This window comes from Coccinella septempunctata, chromosome 1 (assembly GCF_907165205.1).
Source record: "Coccinella septempunctata chromosome 1, icCocSept1.1, whole genome shotgun sequence".
Lineage (NCBI taxonomy): Eukaryota > Metazoa > Arthropoda > Insecta > Coleoptera > Coccinellidae > Coccinella > Coccinella septempunctata.
In genome coordinates this window covers 32633719-32657477 of record NC_058189.1, presented here as the reverse complement: position 1 = coordinate 32657477, position 23759 = coordinate 32633719, and the positions used below count along the sequence as shown (strand labels likewise).

General features: G+C 35.6%; 1 protein-coding gene across 1 annotated transcript; it reads right to left on the bottom strand.

The window, feature by feature from the left end:
* Positions 1–10125: 10125 nt before the first annotated feature.
* LOC123322917 (negative elongation factor E) lies at positions 10126–21636 on the bottom strand. Its single transcript, XM_044911001.1, has 6 exons — positions 21477–21636; positions 21188–21350; positions 20813–21137; positions 20653–20707; positions 11516–11627; positions 10126–11463 (listed from the first exon to the last, which is right to left on the bottom strand). The coding sequence occupies exons 1-6, from the start codon at positions 21555–21557 to the stop codon at positions 11384–11386; spliced, it is 816 nt and encodes a 271-aa protein (XP_044766936.1). The 5' UTR covers positions 21558–21636; the 3' UTR covers positions 10126–11383.
* Positions 21637–23759: the final 2123 nt, after the last annotated feature.

Genomic DNA, 23759 nt, shown 5'->3' with positions numbered 1-23759 from the left:
TGATAAATTGTTGACATGGCTTTTTTCTATGAACATTAGAAATCATATAGCGTTTTCTATTCGTAAAACATAGACATACAGTAATGGACTATGGACTGTGCATTGTGCATTCACTGCATTCCCTTTCCATCTGCGCATCAAAGATTATACTCTATAATCTTTGCTGTGCATGAAATACGGTCAGAAAAACAGGGAAAACCTCAACAGGCCTGGAGATACCGCAGATCTCCTAAGCTTCTCATCCAGTTGAGTTGCATCCTTATGCAACTTGTCCCTGGACAAACTCGTAAATGATTTAGTTTCAATTGTGGTCGACTTCAATCTTTCTACCATTTCTTGCGAGAGTCTGATGCATTTTTGGATCCAATCAATGTTGAACCTAAAATATCCTGTTGTGCTTGATACTTTCTAATTCTTTGAACTGGCGCAGTTCAATCATGTCAGGAATATCAACGATAACATTTTGGATCTTATTCTATTCGACAGATTCAGTGTAAAGAAAATGATGAAATGTTCTGATCAATAATTTTGAAGGAGACATAAATAATTGTCTGATTTGTTGCCAGATTTGAAATTCTAAACTCGCTTATGTAGTAGTTTTATTATGATTGAGTGATAAGGGGTATCTGTGACATTGAGTTTCATCAACACCAATCATTCTTTGAAAATAAGCTAATTCATTTGGATAAAAAATATAAATTTGCAAAACCTAATAAATTTAGGATTTCATTAATCTAGTAGGGGACGATGGGGTAATTGCGGACTTAAGTCATTATCTACAATGCTATCTACAATGCTAATTAGCATTCATTTATTAATCTTTGGTTAATCAACTATAGAATTATCATTCATAATTTCACGGGATTAATGAACAAAATTGTTTTTTTCAAGAAATACGAAACCCTTTCTGTCCGTATTTACCCGAATCATTAGAGAGATGAAGTGCGCACAGAACGTTAGCCTGAACGTAAACGTTAACGTGACAAATAACGTCAAATATAACGTTTACGTGTTGTAATGAAATTTGAGTTGAAGTGCTGCCATCATGAAACGTCAGACGTTAAACATAACCTATCAATTTGATTTTGCTTTCGTTTCGCGTGAACTCTCTTTTATCTAATATTGAGCTCCGAAAGCTGGAATAACATTTGGAATATTGATGTTCTAATGATTTATATGCCTAATAAAGAGAATTTTCAGCTTGGAAGTATTTTATTATCAATGAAATGCTCAAGTGTTAGAGACATCAGAATTGCAGTGTAGTTTCAGCCATTTCCTTATGAACTGAATGTAATTTGATAACACAGTAATTTAACTTAATCCTTTTGATAACTTTCGAATCACTGCTGATTTCCTATAATTTTCGTTCATCATGAGAAAATACACAGGAAATGTAAACAATGACAGTTTGAGGTTATCGAGAATTGCATTTAACAATCAGAATTCGGCCATTCGCAAGTCATCGGTGCTACTCGTTTAACGTTCGGTTAACGTACGTCGATGTTTAAGGTATACGTGGGAGACCGCTAGTTTACGTAGGCCGTAAAGCTGACGCTAACGTTAACGTTAAAAACGGACGAATGAGCATGCGTAGATGTCAATTATAACGTTAACGTTTACGTTCATGGCTGCACTTCAACTCTCTATTTAGGCTGAAAGCGAACGTGTGTTGGGTTAGTTGTAAACAGTTTAGGGTACTCACGCATTTACTGAATTGAGGTAAATATTAATTGCAGAAAACACAGATAAAACCTTTTTCGGACGATGTTCCACCTGAATAGTTCTGGTGTACCCAATTACCGCACTTTACAAATATTCTTAGTCTAAGAAATAGTAGTTAGCAGAAAAGGCAGAATTAGAATTTTTTCTGTTGCAAAATTATTTTTGTACGTCTTTCATATATATTTTCGAAACATCTGTGAACAAACAATAATTATTATTGTTTTTTATTCACTATATCTGGGGTGATTGCCTTGTTCGCAATTACCCCAAATGGCATTTCAAAAATAATAAAACAAAAATTTGAGACTGGTACAATATTCTGTTGAATGTTATTTGAGCATCACCTCTATTGAAACAAAACAATCGATAGAAATTATTAACATTTCGACATTGCTTTTTCTATATAAACCACAAGCCAAATGATAAATCCTCAAAATTAGATCAAAAGTTACAACATTTTTCGAAATGCCTTATCTTGAAAACTATGAACGAGCACCGATAGTAACTGTTTTCTTCGCACTAAAGATCATTGAAAGTAGATAACTAGTCAAGATAATTGAGCGCATGGAGAAGGATCTAGTAGATATCCCTGTGTCCGCCCTTACCCCGCGACCGCAAATACCCCATCGTATTATCGTATCGTCCCCTTATAACGGTAATGAGCTGAAAATTTTATTTAGAAGTGTCACAATTACCTACGAATCGCAATTTGGCGAATATAGTGTATTTCGAATTCTCTCACATATGTAACCTCAGGTCAGAACATATGCAGTATGTTTGCTGATTACTTTGGGGATGTTTATATAAAGCCTGACTGCAAGAATCGTACTCTGTAATCTGTGATCGTACTCAATCTGATGACGGTTCTCTCTCTCATTCTCATTACTGTGGAATTCATAATCTGCTGAAAGTGTTCGTGAGGAGCTTTCTAAGATAAATATAAAAAAAGGGGCCGACCACGATTCAATCCCTGCCATCTTCGCCAGATCTTGCTGCACCTCGCTTGATCTTTCCCTGATGCTAATTTTCAATAAATCTCTGCAGCTGGGTTTTTTTTCCTTGATTTTTGGAAGATTGCATGTGTGATACCTATTTTTAAGAATGGGAGAAGAGACTTAGCCAGTAATTATCGACCGATCAGTAAGCCCTGCATCTTCGAAAAAAATCTTCAAGTCGTTGTTGTGTCCTCATCTGCTACACCTTTTGAAACCACAAATATACCCGAACAACACGGCTTTGTGAGAGGGAAATCGCTGTAAATTAACTTGGCAACGTTCGTTGATTATTCGTCGATATTCCGATTTTAGTAAAGCCTTCGACAAGGTCGATATAGCATACAGCACATGACGTCCAATGGACGTCCATTTTATATCCAAATGAAGTACAAACGTCCACGGACCTTATATGGAAGTCCAATGGATGTACATTTCTGGACATTTCCTGTACGTTCAAGAATGGACGTTTTATGGATGTCCATTGTACCTTAAATAAGGGATGTTTGACAAACATCCATATACGTCCCGTATTGGACATCCTCTGGATATACAAATCTGGATCTTAATTGTACTATCAGGAATTGTACGTTAGTGTACGTCCATTCAACGTACATTTTTGGATCAACGTGAATTATCCATGATTGTACATCTTTTGGATGTTCGGATCTGGTTTTAAATATGTACTTCCAGAAACTGTACTTTTCTGTACGACAACTGGATGTATTATTTCTGGACCATTCATTGTACATAAGTGGACGTTCTTTGGGCGTCTCAAATGCCCATTTTATTGGGGTTAACATTTTTTAAGTTTGATTCGAAGAAGGTATTTAAAAATCCCACCTATCAACACATATATTTATTGATAATTATAAGGAAATTGGGATTATTGAAAAATAAAATGCCTGTACATAACTGGACGTACAATGGATGTCCGTCATGTCCATTCTGTACGTCCAATGGACATTCAATGGATATACATGTGCTGTATGGGGTATCTCCTGATTTTTGAGCTTGCTATGTTGGGCGTATGTGTCACTTTGTTAAAATGGTTTGAATCCTATCTGAGAAATCGAGTACAATATCTCCATAGAGGGGTTCTCGTCAAGGTTTCCTTCTTCGTCTGGGGTTCCGCAGGGCTCCCGCATCTTGATCCTCTTCTATTCCTCGCTTACATCAATAGTGCAGTTCAAATTATTGTCAAAGAACTCTGAGCTATCCGAATTGAGAAATAGTCTGTGCTGTGTTTAATGTGTTTCATTTAAACTACAATTTAATTGTGAGGACATCAGTTTTGTATGACTATGGAATATCGTTTAAAAGAATTTGAGACAAGTACAAAGATTTCAAGTCATCTTTCCTTCGACTCTGAAAATTTGCTTTGATACTGAGGTAGTTCGTCTAGCAGAAAATCTGACCAAATTTTATTCTTCGGACTTTTTGAACTCCCTTCACCAAGAAATAGTTTCATTTAGGCACACATTGAGAGATAAAATTGATGCAGACGTTTGCTTGTATTACTTGACAAAACTTGTAATTTGCGATAAAATGATGTCTCAAACGAGAATGTCAAGTTCGATTCATTTTCGTTCCGTTTTCTTAAATATGAATTCTATTTCAATATTTATATATTTTATTCTATTTATATTATATTTATTCATTCTATATTGAATATATTTATTAATTAATGGAAGCTTAATAATACATTATTATTTATAGTTTCCTTGTCGTTTAGTTCAGTACGTTTGTCCAGACTGAATCTCTAAATCCAAATTCACTCAACTAACACACCAGTTCTCAATGGAGAACTCAAAGATAATTGAGGGGAAGGGCCTGGTGATATGCTACGCCCCTGAATCAAGCAGTTTGACGAAACGCATCAAGGTGTTGTTAAAATGAAAGCCGTGGCTAGATCCTATTTTTGGTGGTTTTTGCTCTAAGATTAATAATGACCCTCCAAAAATTTTGCTTAACTACTGGAAAGTGTGAAATAGTTCTTGGGATAGGCTTCACGTAGATTACACGGACCTCTGAAGGGAGAATATTTTTTATAGTCCTAGATGCTTATTCGAAGTCGTTTTTGAGTTTGGATGCGTGTTTTGTTGTTTAAATAGACTAAAAGTGAATATAAGGACTTTTTGCTTAGTGAAATAATTAACTGTGTACATGATCATTCGAACCTAGATGGCTACTTTGTTCCCGATTTCTATGGTCACAGCTATATTCGGGTTATTCTAGTGTACACCAGGGGGCGTATCGCTTATGTTACAACTACAGTGACTCTATAAAACATGTTTTATAGAGTCACTGTGACTGTGACAACGCGAATATAATCCAAGTTCAAATTGTACAGCTGAGAGTAGCGTCAAAACCGTAAATAAAGCTCTAAAGGTTTTCCTTGGAAACTCTTCCGCAGAATGTGACAAAGTTCTTGAACATTTCTTCTTTGACTACATTCTTCTTGACACTCCACACTGCACTACTGGTGTTACATCTGGCCATTTAATGTTTGGCAGAAAACTCATAACTAGATTTTATCTATTTTTAGCCAAATAAGAAAGTAAAGCATGTCAAGATGAACATATATTCAATGAAGTAAAACAGGAACCGCAGCAGGGCCGCCGTCAGGACCGGCAACCCGGGCACCCTGCCGGGGCGGCAAATCAGTAATAAAACGATACACATTTTTTCACACCAAACTTTTTTTTTTCAAAAATGAAAAGACGAACATGATTTATTATTAGAGTGAAATCGAAAAGACGGTTTTTGCGCTTGGTCTCCAAACAATTCACATGTTCTTCTCAAAGTACCGAATGAAAATGCATATTAACTAGAAACAAGGGGAATACCGCCAGATGGAAAACGATCAAAGATGCCGCATTTTACTCATAAATAACTGTTAAAGTCAGCCTGTAAATATTTTCACCGCAGCAGCCACTTACTGTCCCCTTTTTTGCTCTCTAGCAAGTCGGTCTCTTTGATAAACGTCACAGACTGTATGGTTTTTGGGACGGCTTCCAAGATGATTCAGAAATAATGTTATATTCTGTTTACCAATTTGAATTAGAAATGTTAATTTCTGGGAGGAATTTAAAATACTTGAGAAGCAAGAGTACCTATCAAACCTATATTATCGTGTTTATACGAATTGAGACTGTTGTAGATTTTTATATATCTCTTTATCTATGTAGTTTAGAATTTCAAATTGCATCATATTGAAGGTCCACTGTTAGTAGATATATAACCCACTCTCTTGTATCCTTTCTTTTTTTTTAGATTAAACATTTACTAAGGCATATCAATTTATAAAAAAGATTTATCTCTGAATATGTACATTTTGAACATGCTGTACGTTATTCCATGAAGAATGTTATACTTAAACTCATTATAGTCCCTGCAAGGTGGCAAAATATCATTTTGCGGGGGCGGCGAAATTTTATTTTGCCGGGGCGGCAAAATGTCTGGCGGCGGCCCTGAACAGCAGAAACAGAAATAATATTACAAGGGAAATAGAAATGAACAATTTGAGTTGGGCAGGTGGCTTTAGTTGAGGACTATTATAGAAATCAAAATTTTATCTCCTGGAAAAAAGGGAGAATGCTGAAAAAATTGGTATGTATATGTACGGGGTGGGCAAATTTCGATGTTTTAGCACTACAGCTTTTAAACCAGGGGAGATACACAAAATCTGATACCCCATTCTTGTTCTCTTCTTCTGAGAAACTAACAATAGTAGTAGTCATTTTTGGCCACTTTCTTTTGTTTTCGAGTTATAAGCAAAAATTGGAAAAATGGCGATATCGAAATAAATTTATATCACCGCTAATGGGAAATTTTCAAAAACATATAACATCATATGGTTTGTATCAATATAAATAATAGAAAATGGCCAAAAACCTTTTTTCTCAATATTTTTATGGTTTCAACTTTTGGACGATCACAGAAAAATAGAGTTTCCTATAACAAAAGCAGTCTCCTTTCGGCAATGTCATTCTTTCTATGCATTTTACCAATTTTCACAAAATTGAATCAAGATATATTTAATAAATTTTCATAGTAATAAAAAGACTTATAGAAGGAGACAGTGGTAATCATACATGCTATATGTTTCTGTGCTCATCAAAAGTTGAAACCATAGAAATATTGAGAAAAAAGGTTTTCGACCATTTTCTATTATTTATATTGATACAAACCATATGATGTTATATATTTTTGAAATCAGTAAAAATTAAGCTTTCAAGAAATTGTACAGAAAACACGTGTTCCCATTAAAAAAAAACATAGCTTTGGGTAATAGCTTCGTAATTAAAAATCCTGCTAAAAAGGCGAGCACGCCACTGGATTCTACGTGAAAAAGTGCCTGTATAATGTTTCAATTTTAGAGCTCTATCATCAGTATTAGCGGAGATATAAATTTATTTCGATATCGCCATTTTTCCAATTTTTCCTTATAACTCGAAAACAAAAGAAAGTGACCAAATATGACTACTACAATTGTTAGTTACTCAGAAAAAGAGAACGAGAATGGGGTATCAGATTTTGTGTATCTCCTCTGGTTTAAAAGCTGTAGTGCTAAAACATCGAAATTTGTCCACCCTGTACATTTTTAGTACACATAAAAGTGAATTACAGAAAATTTGGAGGCGATATACCAATCAAATGAAGAAACTGAGTCCTAAAATAATATATCTAAATCATACACTTATAAATAACATGGACTCCGCCTGTGAGATAGGTCGGTTGGTTGAATAAGATGGAGAGTTTGTGGGCAAGCTGTCAAAAGTTTATAGAACTCATAATTTCATGCGAAAATTTTCCATAATGAATTTTTCCAACAAGCTTCCGAGAAGGCAAACAGGAATTTCTTAACATTCCTTCGGAATGAATTATGTAAAAAAATATGTGAGTCTCATTCAAGAATAAATGTAATGAGAATAATAATCGTATCAACACCTTGTGAGCAAAGTCTGAGTCACATATTTGTGTACATCATCATATGATTTTGACATTGCCTATACGAATTCAGTTAATCTTAAGATGTCTAAAAACATGGTGTATGCACTGATTAGATTTTGTTTTTCCCGCTTCGAAAATAAGAGATAAGTTTCGTTTTTTTCCACTGTAGGTAGCGCCGTTTAGGAATTGACGGTTGTCAAATGATATTTGAAAATAATTTGAATGCATTCCTACGACTTGCGAATGTGCTGTATTTATAAGCGATTATTGGTTTGTGAAAATGTATTACTTTCGAGAAAGGTCGTATAATATTCATTTATTGAACATGTCGTTCAGTTTTCTGTATGGACAATCAAGAACTACAGCTAAGAATTCGGTGTTGTTGGACTATCACCCTTTGTTGTTGGAAATTGAGGCAGAGCCAAATCAGATGAACATTCGGGACGGGTAGAGCTAACAGTTTTATGGCAACTTCAGCAATATTTAAGTAATAAAGGAACTGTATTGAAAATACGTAATGTGAATTGTGAGCATGTATTAAGAAACAGAAATATGTTAATCTGTTCGAGACTGTTCTTCAAATATTCTTCACAAGTATAGTGAAAATTGCGTTTCAGTCAACTGAATATATTGAATATTTCGCCAATAAACTATGTTTTATTGAAATCATATTGAATTGCCTTTCTCACGAATACAATTTGTCAAACAAAAATTATCTTGAAGAAAAATAGAAGTACTCTTTCGTATCCTTCTATAGTGTTGAAATATCTGCAGATTCGTTTTTACAACGAAAATACAAGTGTAAATCACAAATATTCGTTAACAGCTGATTCTTTGATGGATCAGGAACACAGAGATGACTGTAATCTGTGATCGATATAAACGCAGAACAAAATAAAGCGAGAGAGTATCATTAGATTTTCTTTCATAGAACAAGGATAGAACATGGTGGCGCCGCCACGAAACGAATCTCTTATTTTCGATTTAGTCTAATGTCATTCCATTCAAAAATTGACGAGTGCATACACCATATTTTTAGACATCTTAGGCGAATTTTGGCGCTGTAACCACAGCTTACTATGGTTATGGTTATCTCTGACGTCATAGTTACTGATGACATTTATGTCATCAGCTGTTAAGTGACAGCTGTACGTTTTGTTTGGTTAGTTTTCGATAAAAATAAAATTTTGGAGGGTAGAGACCCTTCTTGAAGAAGATGTACAAGAAGAATAATAAGAAAATATTCTTTAACTAGTTTAACCTACCTGGTGTATACTGGTGCCTCTCCAAATGCAGTATTTTGCTTACCTCTTTCTTTTTTAATAATTCAATACGCATTATAGATTCCAGTAGTAGTATTTTATAATTTGTTATATGTATGTGTTGTGATGGATCCACCAATGGCAAAAAAAATTACTTTCGCTGTTTACTTCATAGAAGGGAAGTTTCCCTTCTATATGGGTGTGTTCTGTGCTTCGTGAATCCCGCTCCCAACGTCTATTATTTGTGTTCTGTGCGTCTCTGCTAAGAATCTATGGCACTAAAATTCATTCCATTTCACTCATTGAAAGGAGATAGAACTACATACCATACTCTTTAACCATTGAACTCTATGGGAACTCCATAGAGTTCAATGCTTTAACCCTACTCAAGAGGAAGGTTACGTGTAGTTACGTGGTTAACTTCCTGTGACGTCATTGAAACGTCATAGTTACATGGTTATCATCGCCAAAATGTGGTTACCCAAGTAACTACAACCTAACCATAGTTAACCACTAGCGCCAAAATTCGTCTCTTATTTAATCTCTTTCTTATTCGACACTCTGTAATCTGTGTTATTCGATTAGAACCACAGATTACAGAGTAGAACGTATAAGCTTGACAGTGAGTCCATGTATTTATTATAAGTCTATGATCCAAATGCAGATTCACAGAATACCATAGAGAAAGGGAAAGAGTTGTCTCTGCAGAATACTGTTGAACCTAACAATATAAAAACAGGAGTAGAAATCAAGCTTCATGATACTACTCTTCCCGAATCCAGGATTAGGAATTTAAGAAAAACCCCCAGATATATTGTTTATGACCATAACTTTCATGTTGTAAATAATAATAAATAATGTAATGAATTGGAGAACATCATTTAGATTGGGTCAATGTTATTTTTATAATGGATGATAATTTGAATTGTTGGTTATATGCTTTGGAAATTCATTGCGCATTCGCTGCGTCGGGCCGTTCATTACACAGATGTAATTTGTGATAATCACATTTTGTCAGCAGTACACATTTTTGCATTGTATAGAGAAGTATGAAGTATCTAGAAATGAACGTTGTATTCCTGTGCCGAAATACACCTAACTAATAAAATATATAGTGTGGTTATTTCTACGAGTAACTACAGGATTTTTTAACAAGATGTACCGGGTTTTGGGAGTGAATAAAATACAAAATGAACTAGATAATTTTAATATTCTTACTCTTACAATAATTTTCAATAGAACTCATTACAATTAAGTATGAAAAACAATATCTGTCAAATGGCCGCCATGGCTTCTGTGACATGACACAAATCTTTTTGCAAAATTTGAGATTACGTCTCTAAATCTTCGTGGTGGAATTTCTCGAATTATAATCGATTCTCGTGTTTTGAATCCAGAATGGTTCCTGGATGGTTGGCGTAGACCTTACTTTTAACATAGCCCCACAGAAAGTAATCGAGGAGCGTTAGGTCGCACGATCTTGGCGGCCAGTTAATATCACCAGTTCGCGGTGGGATTTATACTCCTGAAGGTCGTCTGCAATTAGGCCATAGTTTTCTCTTTATGTTGAAACCACAAATTGTATACTTCCATATCCCTCAAAGGTGGTCACAAAAATTCGTTCAATCATGGCGCGGCAATGTTCACCATTGCGGTAACAGCTTGACCGTCTTCATTTAAAAAAAGATATGGCCCGATTAAACCCCCATTGCACAAACCGCACCAAACGGTCACACGTTGGGAGTGCATAGGCTTTTTGTGGATGCCTCTTTGATTTTCACTGCCCAAATGCGACAGTTTTGTGTGTTTACATACCCACTTAAATGGAAGTGGGCTTCATCGCTAAACATTACACTTTTGCAAAATTCATTATCGACAGCCGGATTTTGAAGTATCCAATTAACAAACGAACAGCGGTGCAAGTGGTTGGTTGGCCTTAATTCTTGAGTTAACTGTAAAGAGACAAATCTTTTGTTGAAATTCGCCACGTCGTGGGACAGACATTTATGGATCTGCAGCCACACTTTCACAAACCGCTGCAATGCTTTCCACAGAACGGCATGTAAGCTCACGCACTGGAGACTTTACATCTTGCGACAGATCCATCAGTTTCAAACTTAGGCACAAAACTGCGAATTGTTTTTTTCTGTTGGGCCGAAGTAATCACGAATTCTGCGACATGTCTTTATGGCAGAAGACTTATTTTCATAATAAGTTTTCACAATGACAGCACGCTGTTCTACAGAGTATTGCAGCATTTTACAACTTGTAATGACTTGAAATGTCACATCAACTCACTGTCATCAAACCATGGCAGCCTATTATAAATATGATCTTTCAACATCAGGTACCTCTTATTGAAAAACCCTATACAAAGAACAGTACAAATATGATGTACGTACTCCGTCCACATGTACAAAACGTCCTGAAACTGAAAACATCAATGTGACTTCAATCGAACAAATCCATTTCATCATAGTTGATCATTTCTCTATTTTCCCTGTGATTTCCTTTTTGTGAATGACTCGATGCTGAAAAAAGAAACAGGTTCAAGCGAGAAATACCAAATAACTTAAAATTTACCTAAAGTCGCCCAAGCAGCTGAAGATGGCGCATCTGTTGTTGGCCCGATTTGAGGTTGTCTCCTTGCCAAGGATACGTTGAGTTGTATTTCAGAAACGATGCTACCGTCCATCTGATGAGAATACTGAATTTATTACGTATGCATTGCTTAAAATTATATATGAGCTTAAACATCACTTAATATTTTTCATAGTCAACCACTAGTTAATATATAATTAGAAAAATTCAAGAAAGATAATAGACCGGAAATTAACAAACCTTTCTACGAAAAATGAAATCGAAAAAAAATAAACGAAATTAATTATCCGCCGATAATTAACCCTCTAATACCCAAGTCCGCCTAGAGACTGGTTGCATATAAGTGGATACAAAATTATTCTGCCCATGTCCGCCTTCAGTATAGGTTCATTTTGTGAGAACAGGTGTTAATGTAAATCAGTTAACTATTTGCGAAAAAAAGATGTAGATTACATAAGCTAATTTGAAACTATACGGAAATAATTTTAAAAAAGCAAAAAAAACTTGGGCATTCGAGGGTTAAATCAACAAATGTTATGATCTAAATCGAACTAACAAACCATGGTTTCGGACTCATTTGACCTCGTCAAAGCAACGTAACTCCTTCGTCAATGAAACTAGAATGAATTTCTGTCTCCTTTTATTCCATGTCAGTAGCGGATATGATGTATAAATACACCGTGGCGACATCTGGTAGAGAAACGGGAACCCACCCAATTCAATTTCTTGACTGAGTGAAGATAGAGCAGTATGTATCTATATGCTTAAATTCCGATATTGTAGATATCGTATATTACGTCAATTAATTATTAAGCAAGGGAAGAAGCGCGGACAGTGAATAATAAACGAAATTAATTTAGATGCATAACATCCGCCGATGATCAAATCAACAAATGTTAAGATATAAATCGAACTAACAAATTACAATCGCTCGAATTATCACCAGAAATTTCATTTCGTCGATAAAAAGATGCTGACCATAGTTTTGGTCTCAGTAATATGGCGGCGACTGATTCAGATGTATCGAATCGTGATGGTGACGATTTCGCAAAAAAAAATTGAAAATACAAACTCAAAAATATTCAAGTGTTGTGCTAAACCAGCTGAAGCATGCGTTTGCAAAAACCTCTATTCCATTTTCCATGATAGTTGTGTGAAAAGGAATAAAAACATCAATATTGTTAATAAACTACTAATTGAGTGCTGTTCAGCAAGTGGAAGCTCAGAAATTAATCACAATCCAGAGTGTGAAAATTAAGCAGCTGAAAATGGAATTGCAATAGTTTGAAATGTTAAAAGGCACTTTTTTATGAGGAATTCGAATATGATATTAGTAAATTTTTTGATCCAGTCATTTTCGAGATACGACAGGGATTTCTGATTTTTCAAATGTAAACTATAGTTGAAAGTTCTTTCATCTTGCTGCAATTTTTTTGGTCATTTCAAAAATGTATCATCACCCTGTACAATATTTGAAAAATATTCGTTCTTCTTCGCTGACGGAAGAAAAACATTAAATCAAAAGTGCCGGTCGTCCAAAAGCGAATTTAAGGTCAGTTCATATTATCCGTCCGTCTCAGTTCAGTTCAGCTCAGCCAAAATATCTTTCAATGTGTTTTATATGGACTAATTCATACTATCCGTCTCCGACCCTTCAGCACCTATCGGCACGCTTACGACCGTCCGACGGTATTCTTCCAGAGAATATTTTGCGGATGGGCTGAAGGGCGTGGTTGGACTGAATGAGACTGAACGTATAATATGAATAAGCAACCGCTCAGTTCAGCTCAGTCAATCGAGGGTTTTCCTTTGTTGTGAAAGCTTCTTTGAACTTTTTCTTTGTATTAATTGCGAAATTTTTCACAGTATACAGTATGATTCATAACTATTGGGACATAGGCTAAGGGCAGATTGTTTGGAGCAAAATATGGCGATAGGACCAAATATACCTTAATGAAATATTGCTGTGCAAAAAAGTTAGAGGGCGCTAAAGTTGATTTTTTTTTCGTTTTTTGCTAATAATTTCACTGTATATTTTTTATTTCCGTTTTTAAGAAAAACACAATTGAACAGTTCAGAGCATCGGAAGGGGATATGAAGTAACGGCTTATTTATTTTATTTATTTATTTCGACGATGAAGCATAATTTGAAACATTGTAACATAAAAAGAATAAACTTAAATTAAATTTTCTACGTGTCCTCCCCCTACTTCTATGCCTTTTCTAATTCTTTCAATAAAGGACTTTCGAAAATATTATTCTGTCCCCCCATGAAAAATTCAACATTAACGCCCTCTATCTTTTTCCAAAGCAATATTTTATTGAGGTATATTTGGTGCTATCGCCATATTTTGGTCCAAACAATCTGCCATTAGCCCATGTCCCAATATGAATTACCCTATATAATCGAAATGATATCATGTTCATTCTAAAATAGCCATGATGTGTCTACCAATTTTTTTTATAATGTCCAATATTCACCTTCAACTTTACTCTTTTCAAATATTGGTTAGACACCCAATCTTTTTACCGACTTCTCGTTCCTCTTCATCTTCGTCTAACAATAATGCAAAAGCACATCATTCATTCAGGCGTAATTGCAGCAATTTCATTTTAGCAGAAGTTAAAGGGTTTACATCCTATGAGATAGGGCACGTAAGAGAAACAACGAAAATAATAATACTGATAATTTAACAATTATTTTAGGGTCCTTCTTGTACTGTTTTGATCAAAATGAAAGGCTTCATGTGTCAAGTGCTGGTCGATTCGAATGCAACCGAAGATTCACGACACACGAAGCGGAAGGTGACTGAGACGATCGTGACTGATAATATGAACGCAACCTCCGTCAACGGCTAATGATCCTTCCGCCGGCCTGAACTGAGCGGAACGTATAATATGAATCGACCTTTAGCGTTCACGCATGTAACAAAATGTAAAACACGCGATTATAAAAGAACCTTCAAGCGCTTAATTGTCAATTAGTTACGTAATTTTATGCTACTTTTTCCGATTTGATTTCAATCACCTTTCTGTCGCTGAAGCGACCCAGCAGCTGTGTCCCCCAAATCGACGCGATTTCGATATTTATCGGTGTAGTATCGCGATCGCTTCAGTGTGCACTGAATTAGTTGCTTCCATACGATAAACGATGCGACAGGTGATTCGATAAGCAACCCGACCCTGATTCGACACCGATCTCTTATAACCGTGCAAACGTAATGGAAGCAACTATATAATTCAGTGCACACTGAAGCGATCGCGATACTACACCGATAAATATCGAAATCGCGTCGGTTTGGCGACACAGCTGCCGGGTCGCTTCAGCGACAGAAAGGTGATTGAGAATCAAATCGGAAAAAGTAGCATAGAATTTCGTAATTAATTGACAATTAGGCGCGGTTCTCACTGGAGCGATACGATAAGAGATGCAACATGAGCAATATTTTAGGCGAATTTTGGCGCTAGTGGTTAACTATGGTTAGGTTGTAGTTACTTATGTAACCACATTTTGGCGATGATAACCATGTAACTATGACGTTTCAATGACGTCACAGGAAGTTAACCACGTAACTACACGTAACCTTCCTCTTGAGTAGGGTTAAAGCATTGAACTCTATGGAGTTCCCATAGAGTTCAATGGGTTAAAGAGTATGGTATGTAGTTCTATCTCCTTTCAATGAGTGAAATGGAATGAATTTTAGTGCCATAGATTCTTAGCAGAGACGCACAGAACACAAATAATAGACGTTGGTAGCGGGATTCACGAAGCACAGAACACACCCATATAGAAGGGAAACTTCAATTCTATGAAGTAAACAGAGATAGTTTAATTTTTTTGCCATTGGTGGATCCATCACAACACATACATATAACAAATTATAAAATACTACTACTGGAATCTAAAATGCGTATTGAATTATGAAAAAAGAAAGAGGTAAGCAAAAAACAGCATTTGGAGAGGCACTAGTATACAACAGGTAGGTTAAACTAGTTAAAGAATATTTTCTTATTATTCTTCTTGTACATCTTCTTCAAGAAGGGTCTCTACCCTCCAAAATTTTATTTTTATCGAAAACTAACCAAACAAAACGTACAGCTGTCACTTAACAGCTGATGACATAAATGTCATCAGTAACTATGACGTCAGAGATAACCATAACCATAGTAAGCTGTGGTTACAGCGCCAAAATTCTCCTTTTATCGACCGATGCAACTTTTATCTTCACAACACTCCAGTGCACACTGAAGCGATACGATAGCCAAATCAAGAGCTTAATCGTCACTCAATTACGAGATTCTATGCTACTTTTTCCGATTTGATTCCCAATCACCTTTCTGTCGCTGAAGCGACCTGGCAGCTGTGTCCCCCAATCGGACGCGATTTCGATATTTATCGGTGTAGTATCGCGATCGCTTCAGTGTGCACTGATTTAGTTGCTTCCATTACGTTTGCACGGTTATACGAGATCGGTGTCGAATCAGGGTCGGGTTGCTTATCGAATCACCTGTCGCATTGTTTATCGTATCGCTCCAGTGAGAACCGCGCCTTAAGCGCTTGATTTGGCTATCGTATCGCTTCAGTGTGCACTGGTGTGTTGCGAAGTTAAAAGTTGCATCGGGCGATAAAAGATTGCTTATGTTGCATCGCTTATCGTATGGCTCCAGTGAGAACCGCGCCTTATGCTGCCCACAGACTTCGTTCTTTTCCATCCGTTCGAATCGCCGCGATTCGAATCGTCGTTCCAAAAGCGCCAAAAACCGATGTGTGTGGTGAAAAACCGTCGTTTAAAATATCTGTCCGAGCCTGATTTTTGGAACGACGGTCCATCGGTTGTCGGTCCAAACCGACAGTGTGTGGAGATTTCGTTCACAATCGGCGATTATTTTTCATTAGCGGAGAGCATATCGCGTCTAGACCATATTGCCGTACTGTCTTTGTATCATTTTATTTAGTTATTTCAACAACGATGGATCAGAAGACAGCTAACAAACAATTTATTACGGATTTAATCGATTTGTACAGGCAATGTACAGGATTTTTTCAATTTTTATCCGACACAGTAACCGCGTCCGCCACTGCTGAAAGATATTTCCTCTTCTTGACGTACAGATCCGAAACCGACTGAAAAATAACTGAAAGGATTTACCGAAATGTGTGGGCAAAACAGGACGGCGATCAGAATCGTCGGTTCGAATCACGGCGTGGCCTGTGGCCGGCTTTATGATCATTCTACGTCATCATAGACATAGAGACATGGACTGAGCAATGTCAGCATGAAATTGTCTTTTTTATAGAAAGAGAGAAATGATCGTCGGGCATTTACCTATCTCTTTTTTGTTCATATAGAGGTGAGTATGGACCAATCAAAATTCTAGAAAAAGACAACTGCATGCCCGACGTGGGTTTCTCTCCGTCTCTTTTTTTGACCGTATTTCATGCATAGATAGAAAGGGAAGGCACAGTCCATGTTTCTATGTCTATGTACGTCATAGACTTAATAAATGTCAAGTTTGGTGATCACATTTGACAAGGAAATCAAAGAATGCATAGAAATATCAACAATGCCACAAAATGACATCGGTTTTAAGCTCGGTTTTATGAAAGTATAGAAACCTCAGAACATATCTATGTTCCAAGATAGAAACAGATTACAGAAACATTTTTTTGTAATCTGTGCATATAGAATTCTATCCCTCAGTTTCATAAAGATGGATCAGGGAATCAACGCTTGATTGACGAATGAACGTCAATTTAATTTCAATCTATTATTCAGTCATGAGCATTCAGAATATCATTTTCGCATCAAATTATGATCTACAGGCGTTCATTCAATGATTCTCAATTGACTCTCCTTCAAAAAATTTAGAAATGCAAAAGTCTCAGTGATTTCTTTTTGGAAATCGAGTGAGTGTCATGCCGTTGATCGGGCAATGAAAGTTTTATGAAACCCACGGTATATCTTATTGATTGGTTCCACTGTTGTCGAATTAACAAAAATTACTAGACTTTAGTAAAGGCATTCTACGTCACAAGCTTTTATATATTCGAAGGGTACATTTCTGAAATTTGAAGCAAATCCTTCACGTGTTGGATAACTAACGGAAGATTTTCAAAGATAGATTTTTCGTCTGATGAAGGAGTCTGATATAGACTCCGAAACGTTACAAAGAATTATAATTTCAACGTTATTTATTTTGAGTTCATTGTCAGGCAACAATTTTTTCTAGTTAATTTGCTCCTGACAAATTAGTGCAAGAATTTACGCAGGAGCAAATCGTTGATTTCATTTTTAATTGATTTTGTTTCAGAGATTGGGAGTGAAAACCCTAAAAAGTTTATGAAGGAAAAGGGTTTCCATAAATAATCTTAAATTCGATTTTGGAGTTTTAGGAAACTTGCCCATTGGTAATTTCTGCTAGATATAGATGATGTTAATGAGCAATTCAACTAGTTTCACGACATTCTTCTACAGTATTTAAATCAAGTTTGTCCTTTCAAAATGTTCCCAAAACACAGAAAACACAAGCATAAGAACGCTTGTATAAAGCAAAAGCAATTGAAAGATAAATTCAATACAAAATGAAAAAGAGTACTCTCAAGTGTACCTCACTACAAGCGCCTAACCGGGCGCATCGGAAGGATGCATATTAATGGAAACAACAACAAAGATAAATTAGTCTGTAGTAGAACAGATAGAAGATTTCAGGATCAGTACAATAAAGCCAAATATGAATATGACAGAACACTTCTTCAAAATAAAAAAGATGCATATCGAGAGATAATAGAAAATAGAACAGGTATTCGTCACGCAGAAACTTGCTATTAGAACTATTTTCAATATGAAATTTAGAGAATCATGTAGAGGTACATTTAAGAGGAATCGAATTTTGACGCTGCCAGGTCTATATGTTTATAGAGTTTTACTTTCCTCATAAGAACAGACATTATTTTCAGGATTGTAAAAATGTGAATTCTACAAGGAGAATGCATGAATATTTTTTTCCTAGACACAAACTTTCTCTAAATGAGCGAAATGTATTTTACATGTGTATGAAGATATTTAATTATTTACCCTGTATGATAAAGAATATTGGTGTTTATAACAATTTCAGAAAACGAATATTTTCATTGATAATTGAGTGTGAGCCTTACACGATACTTGAGTTTAAGGATTTCTGTAATAGATTATAGTTTTCGGGGCTTTGGGTTGAACTTGACTTGTTTCAATTTGTTAATTTTAGCAATTGTGGAAATAAAATCATATTATTATTATTATTATTATTATAATATAGAGATCAGACAACAAAAGCAAGGCAATGTGGTCAGTTAAACTCCATCAAAACTAATTCTGAAAAGAATGATTTGCCTATGAAAGGCAATCTACTGGAGATGTTGAACAAACTCAAGAAGTACTTTGCAAACCACGCCCTGGATATGACAAAAAACTACCCACTTAAAAGTCAGAGAAAAAAAAATAACTCTCACATAATTGAATCAATGTATTTGAAACCTGTTAGTCTACAAGAACTCGAAAATATCATGAAATCTTTGAAAAATAAACAGACAAGTGGAGATGATGGTGTGTCCAATTACATTATAAAGCAAACTTTGAGGGAGATTTTGGAGCCTCTGGGAATGGTACTGAACAATTCCATGAAGAAAGTAGTATTTCCCGACAGACTGAAGCAAGCCATAGTAAGACCCACCTTCAAGAAGGGATATACGAATGAGTTTGAAAACTACAGACCAATCAGTATTTTACCATCTTTTTTAAAAATATTTGAGCGGGCCATTTGCAATCAGATAATGGCATTCCTCATGAAGAACAGAATATTTGCCAAAAATCAACATGGTTATTTGAAAGAAAAATCAATTCAAACAGCGATTTTCAACTTTGCAAAGAAAATAACGGGTGCTTTGGAAGAGGGATATCTAGCCCTGGGACTATTTCTGGATCTGTCAAAAGGCGCGTACTCACTGGCGAGCAGCAACAGTAACGGCCATAAAAACCTCATAAAAGCATGTTGCACCAGTGAGTTTGTCCCGTTGTTCGTTGCGAAGCACTGTTTTACTTTGTTTGGAGAGTGGCGAAGACCGACAAGTCTCGGATCGCTTCGAAGTCTGCGACGAACGAGGAAGGTCATAAAATTTTATGGGATTTTTATGGCCTTTTGCTGTTGCTGCTCGCCAGTGAGTACGCGCCTAAAGGCTTATGATTGCCTGGATGTTGATAAGGTCTCGTACAAGCTGGAAAGCTATGGAATTATAGAATCTACACTCGATTGGATAACATCATATTTCAGTAAACGTACTCAGTTGGTGGAGATACTTTCAGATGGAAATAGAATAATACCAGATTACTGCTTGAACTTTCACACTTCTTCATTAAAACATGATTTTGTTGATGAGGGGTGTTGGGATGCAACAAATTCATTTACGTCTATGACTTGTGACAGCGTAAAAGAACATCGCTCACTCCATGAAAGAAACGAGAAACTGGATCTAAGGGCACCGTGAATTACGTTGAATTGTCATGAGTTTTCTCAGCACATGTATTTTTAATTTGTTCACAATTCATTTACTCCATTGTGCAGAACAGTTAATAAATTTTATCAATTTAGTGAACTTTTTCTTCACCAGTCTAAAAAGGTTCACCAGTAAACTGGTGAAAGGTCCTATCTGCAAAATTTAGGTTTTGAGAAAATCTGCGGTTTTTGTTTCTTTTCATTGTATAACACATAGTATTTAACAAATTTTTCATGTTTTAATTTATATATGTATTATGTCAAAGTATAGAACTTGATTGCAAAACATAATTTTGATTCATCTCGTTCCAGTTAGCAGATTTTTTATTATATTATAAATCACATTTTGCATATAGGACCTTTGTTGTTATCAAGGCAGTAAAGCTTTCCATATGTACTATACTTGATACGGTTTCTCGTGCACAGAAACAAATTTGGACAGATCTATAGTTTGTCCACGGTTAAGATAGTGAAATAAGACTTAAAAATTTTCAAAATGTTGTTACAGAAAGGCAGGCAAATAGATTTTTAGGGATTTTGGCGAATGATAAGAGTGCCTTATTATTTCATTATAAGAAAGAATAACTCACTTCTGCTATTGCTCGTGATGCAGATTCGACTCTATCGAAGGTAATGAAGCCACGACTGAAACAGAATAAACTTCTATAGAATATTACTTAGTCAACATCAATTTCTCATTAATTTTCTAGAATGAATGGCATTAATGAAATCTCAAATATTATAACATACTTTTTCTCTATTTCCATGGAAATATTCACGATATTGCCAAAAGTTGAGAAATGTTTCTTCAAAAATTCTTCTGTGATTTTGTATCCGGTAACATATATGGTATTTCCCTGTCTAGGTTTCTCTGTCTTCTCCCTCAATTTATCTGTAAACCCTCGTTCCTCTCTATCTCTAGCATTAGCGAATGATTCATATAAGTTTTTTATACGGGGTGGTTTATTTTCTGGATTTTCAGGACCATCTTCCATTTGCACAGCTGAAAATGGTTGATAACCACTAACTTTGTCATTCAATAGTTTCCTTTCTAACCCTCTAGGCCTCTTAAATCCTGAAAAATAATTTGAGAATCTCATGTGTAAACAACTTATTTTAATTGACCTTGTTCTGGCTGTTTAGGTTGCTTTTGAATAGCCTGTATAGCACCTGATTTCAACAGTTTTTTTGCTACTTCTCTAGCATCTCTTACTTCTGCAGGTCTTTTGGGAATGAGAGGTTTCTCAGGTTCCGGTTTGGGAATCTTGAATGCTTGGAGAGCTTTTTTCTGAAATAATTGTTTGATGAAACAAAACTGTTACAATATGTTCATTGTTACATGAAAACTAAGGATTAGGAACTCAAAATTGAATACCACAACTAATTATTTTTACATAAAAGCACCATCACTCACTTTTTTTTTCAACTTCTGGTATTTGGTTTGTAGCATCAACTCTTCCTCTGTGAAATTCGCAGGAAAATGTAAATATACCATTTTTGTCAGGAATAATAAATTATGTGTAATAAATTTATCTAATCCAAAGATAACAGAATCTATTCCAACAAATGCCAAAAATATAGGTTATCTATGAATATAACGTGCGTTCAAAAAAATTCGTCGTCAAGTAGGCTATGGAATTATGGAGGGTACCCTCCATATATGGAATTTAGTAGGTTGATTTTCTGTGACTGAACGTAATTCTTTCCTTACATCACACTCATCAGTCATCACAGCCAAATGTAAACATTGATGACATTAACCTATTTATCGTAATTTTGTATGAAAAGGCAATTTCTCAGAAAAAATTACTTGCACATTCAATAATGATTTATTAGCATTTTTTCATTGAATGAGATTACAAGAATCCAAATAATCTGAGGCGATTGGAAAAATTAACCTGAGTTCATAAGTCAAAGACATGAATCTTGAACGAATCGAGTATTATGGTTTTTGTACTCACAATTATGTGAAAAGGTTGTACCTATAACAGTAGGTAATAGAAATAAATCACACTAAGAACCTCAGAATATGTTTATTTCTCAATGAATAAAATATTGAATTGACGCTGACAGTGAAAATCCATAACCAGAGGCAGTCTCTGCCATAACTGAAGAAACTGAATTATAGGATTTTCATTACAATGAGTTTCACGTTTAAGAGCTCTATATAATTAAAGTAGCTGTTGGAAATGTCCTCCTCTTTGCTCCAAACACTTCTCACATCTTCTTTTGAGAGATTCAAAGACATTATTCAATATAAAAGGATCATCGTTAATTAGATGAATTTTTTCAATGATCCTCGTCTTGAGTTCGTCCAGATTAGAAATAGGTGATTGGAAGATAGAATTCTTCAAATGAGGCCATAAGAAGAAATCACATGGTGTAAGATCACACGATCTTGGAGGAAATTCATTTTCAGTATTGAGGCTAATGAGTCGATCCTGAAAAATATTCCTTAGTGTAGCCAATGTTTCTGCAGCTGTGTGTGCTCTGGCTCCATCTTGTTGAAAATAACTATATGACCATTCTTCGAAATTTAATTCAGCTATAAAAGGCATGATAATATCCTCTTTATAGCGTTCTGCTGTTAAAGTTCCGTCAAAGAAAATAGGTCCAACAATTCTTCTCTGACTGATAGCACACCAAACTCCAATTTTCTGAGAATGAAGTGGTGTCTCAATGTAAAAATTTTCCGGTTTTTGACTGCTCCACATTCTCATATTTTGGGAGTTGACATATCCAGAAAGATGAAACCAGGCTTCGTCGGAGAAGAAAACTTTATTCAGGTTATCGATGAATTCGTTTAGAAACCACTGACAGAAGGCCATTCTACGAGGGTAATCAACTTCTTCAATCTTCTGATAACATGTCAATCTATAAGGATACAAATTGATGTCTTCTTTCAAAATTGTGTGACATGTACCAACAGAGACTCCAGCTAGTTGAGATAAAACCCGAACAGAGGTTCGTGGAGCTTCTGTCATAACATTCTCAACATTTTCGATTAATTCGGGTGTTCTCTTCTTTGGTCGACCACTTCCTTTTTTTCTTTGAACGCTACCTGTTTCACGAAAAACGCTCACACATCGCGAAACAGTACTCTGGAAAGATTGGTAATCTACAGCAACGTTGGGATACTCGATCCTGAAGTCGCTGAGACATTTCTCAACAGAATATTTCCACTCGCCTTCTATTTTCTCCCCATTTCTGAAGTAGGATTCAATAATGAATGCTTTTTGTACGTCGGTAAAAACCATCTTTATTATTTGCTGGTAATTTTAATTTAACAACAATCCAAAACGCTAACTTGACAGCTAACCTGTAATAATAATAGAGCACAAGCTAAGAACTACGTTTAGATACGCATATCGACGTTTGAAATTCCATAGCCTACTTGACGACGAATTTTTTTGAACGCACGTTATTTGACCCCACAGAACACTAATATAAGAGTTATAAGACCAAAGAGGAACCCACAGATTACAGAGTAGAGGAACCTTTGAAAAGACCCTCTATCAAAGAGTAACAACTCTTTGCCTCTATCATCAAACTCTGTAATCTGTGGAGACAACAGAGATTAACTCCCATAGAGTTCAATGGTTAATCTAGAGTTAATCTAGAGCAGAGATATAGATATATCTCTGATCTGGAGTCTAGAGACTCTATGCAGAGTTGTCTCTGACTCTATGTTCTATGT

Excerpts from the sequence above, each read along its gene's own strand:
- LOC123322917 (XM_044911001.1), bottom strand. The coding sequence starts at position 21,557 with ATGGTATATTTACATTTTCCTGCGAATTTCACAGAGGAAGAGTTGATG. Across the intron at positions 11,628-20,652 it reads CATCACGAGCAATAGCAGAA|ATGGACGGTAGCATCGTTTC; the intron begins GTGAGTTATTCT and ends TATTCTCATCAG. Across the intron at positions 11,464-11,515 it reads AGCTGCTTGGGCGACTTTAG|CATCGAGTCATTCACAAAAA; the intron begins GTAAATTTTAAG and ends TTCTTTTTTCAG.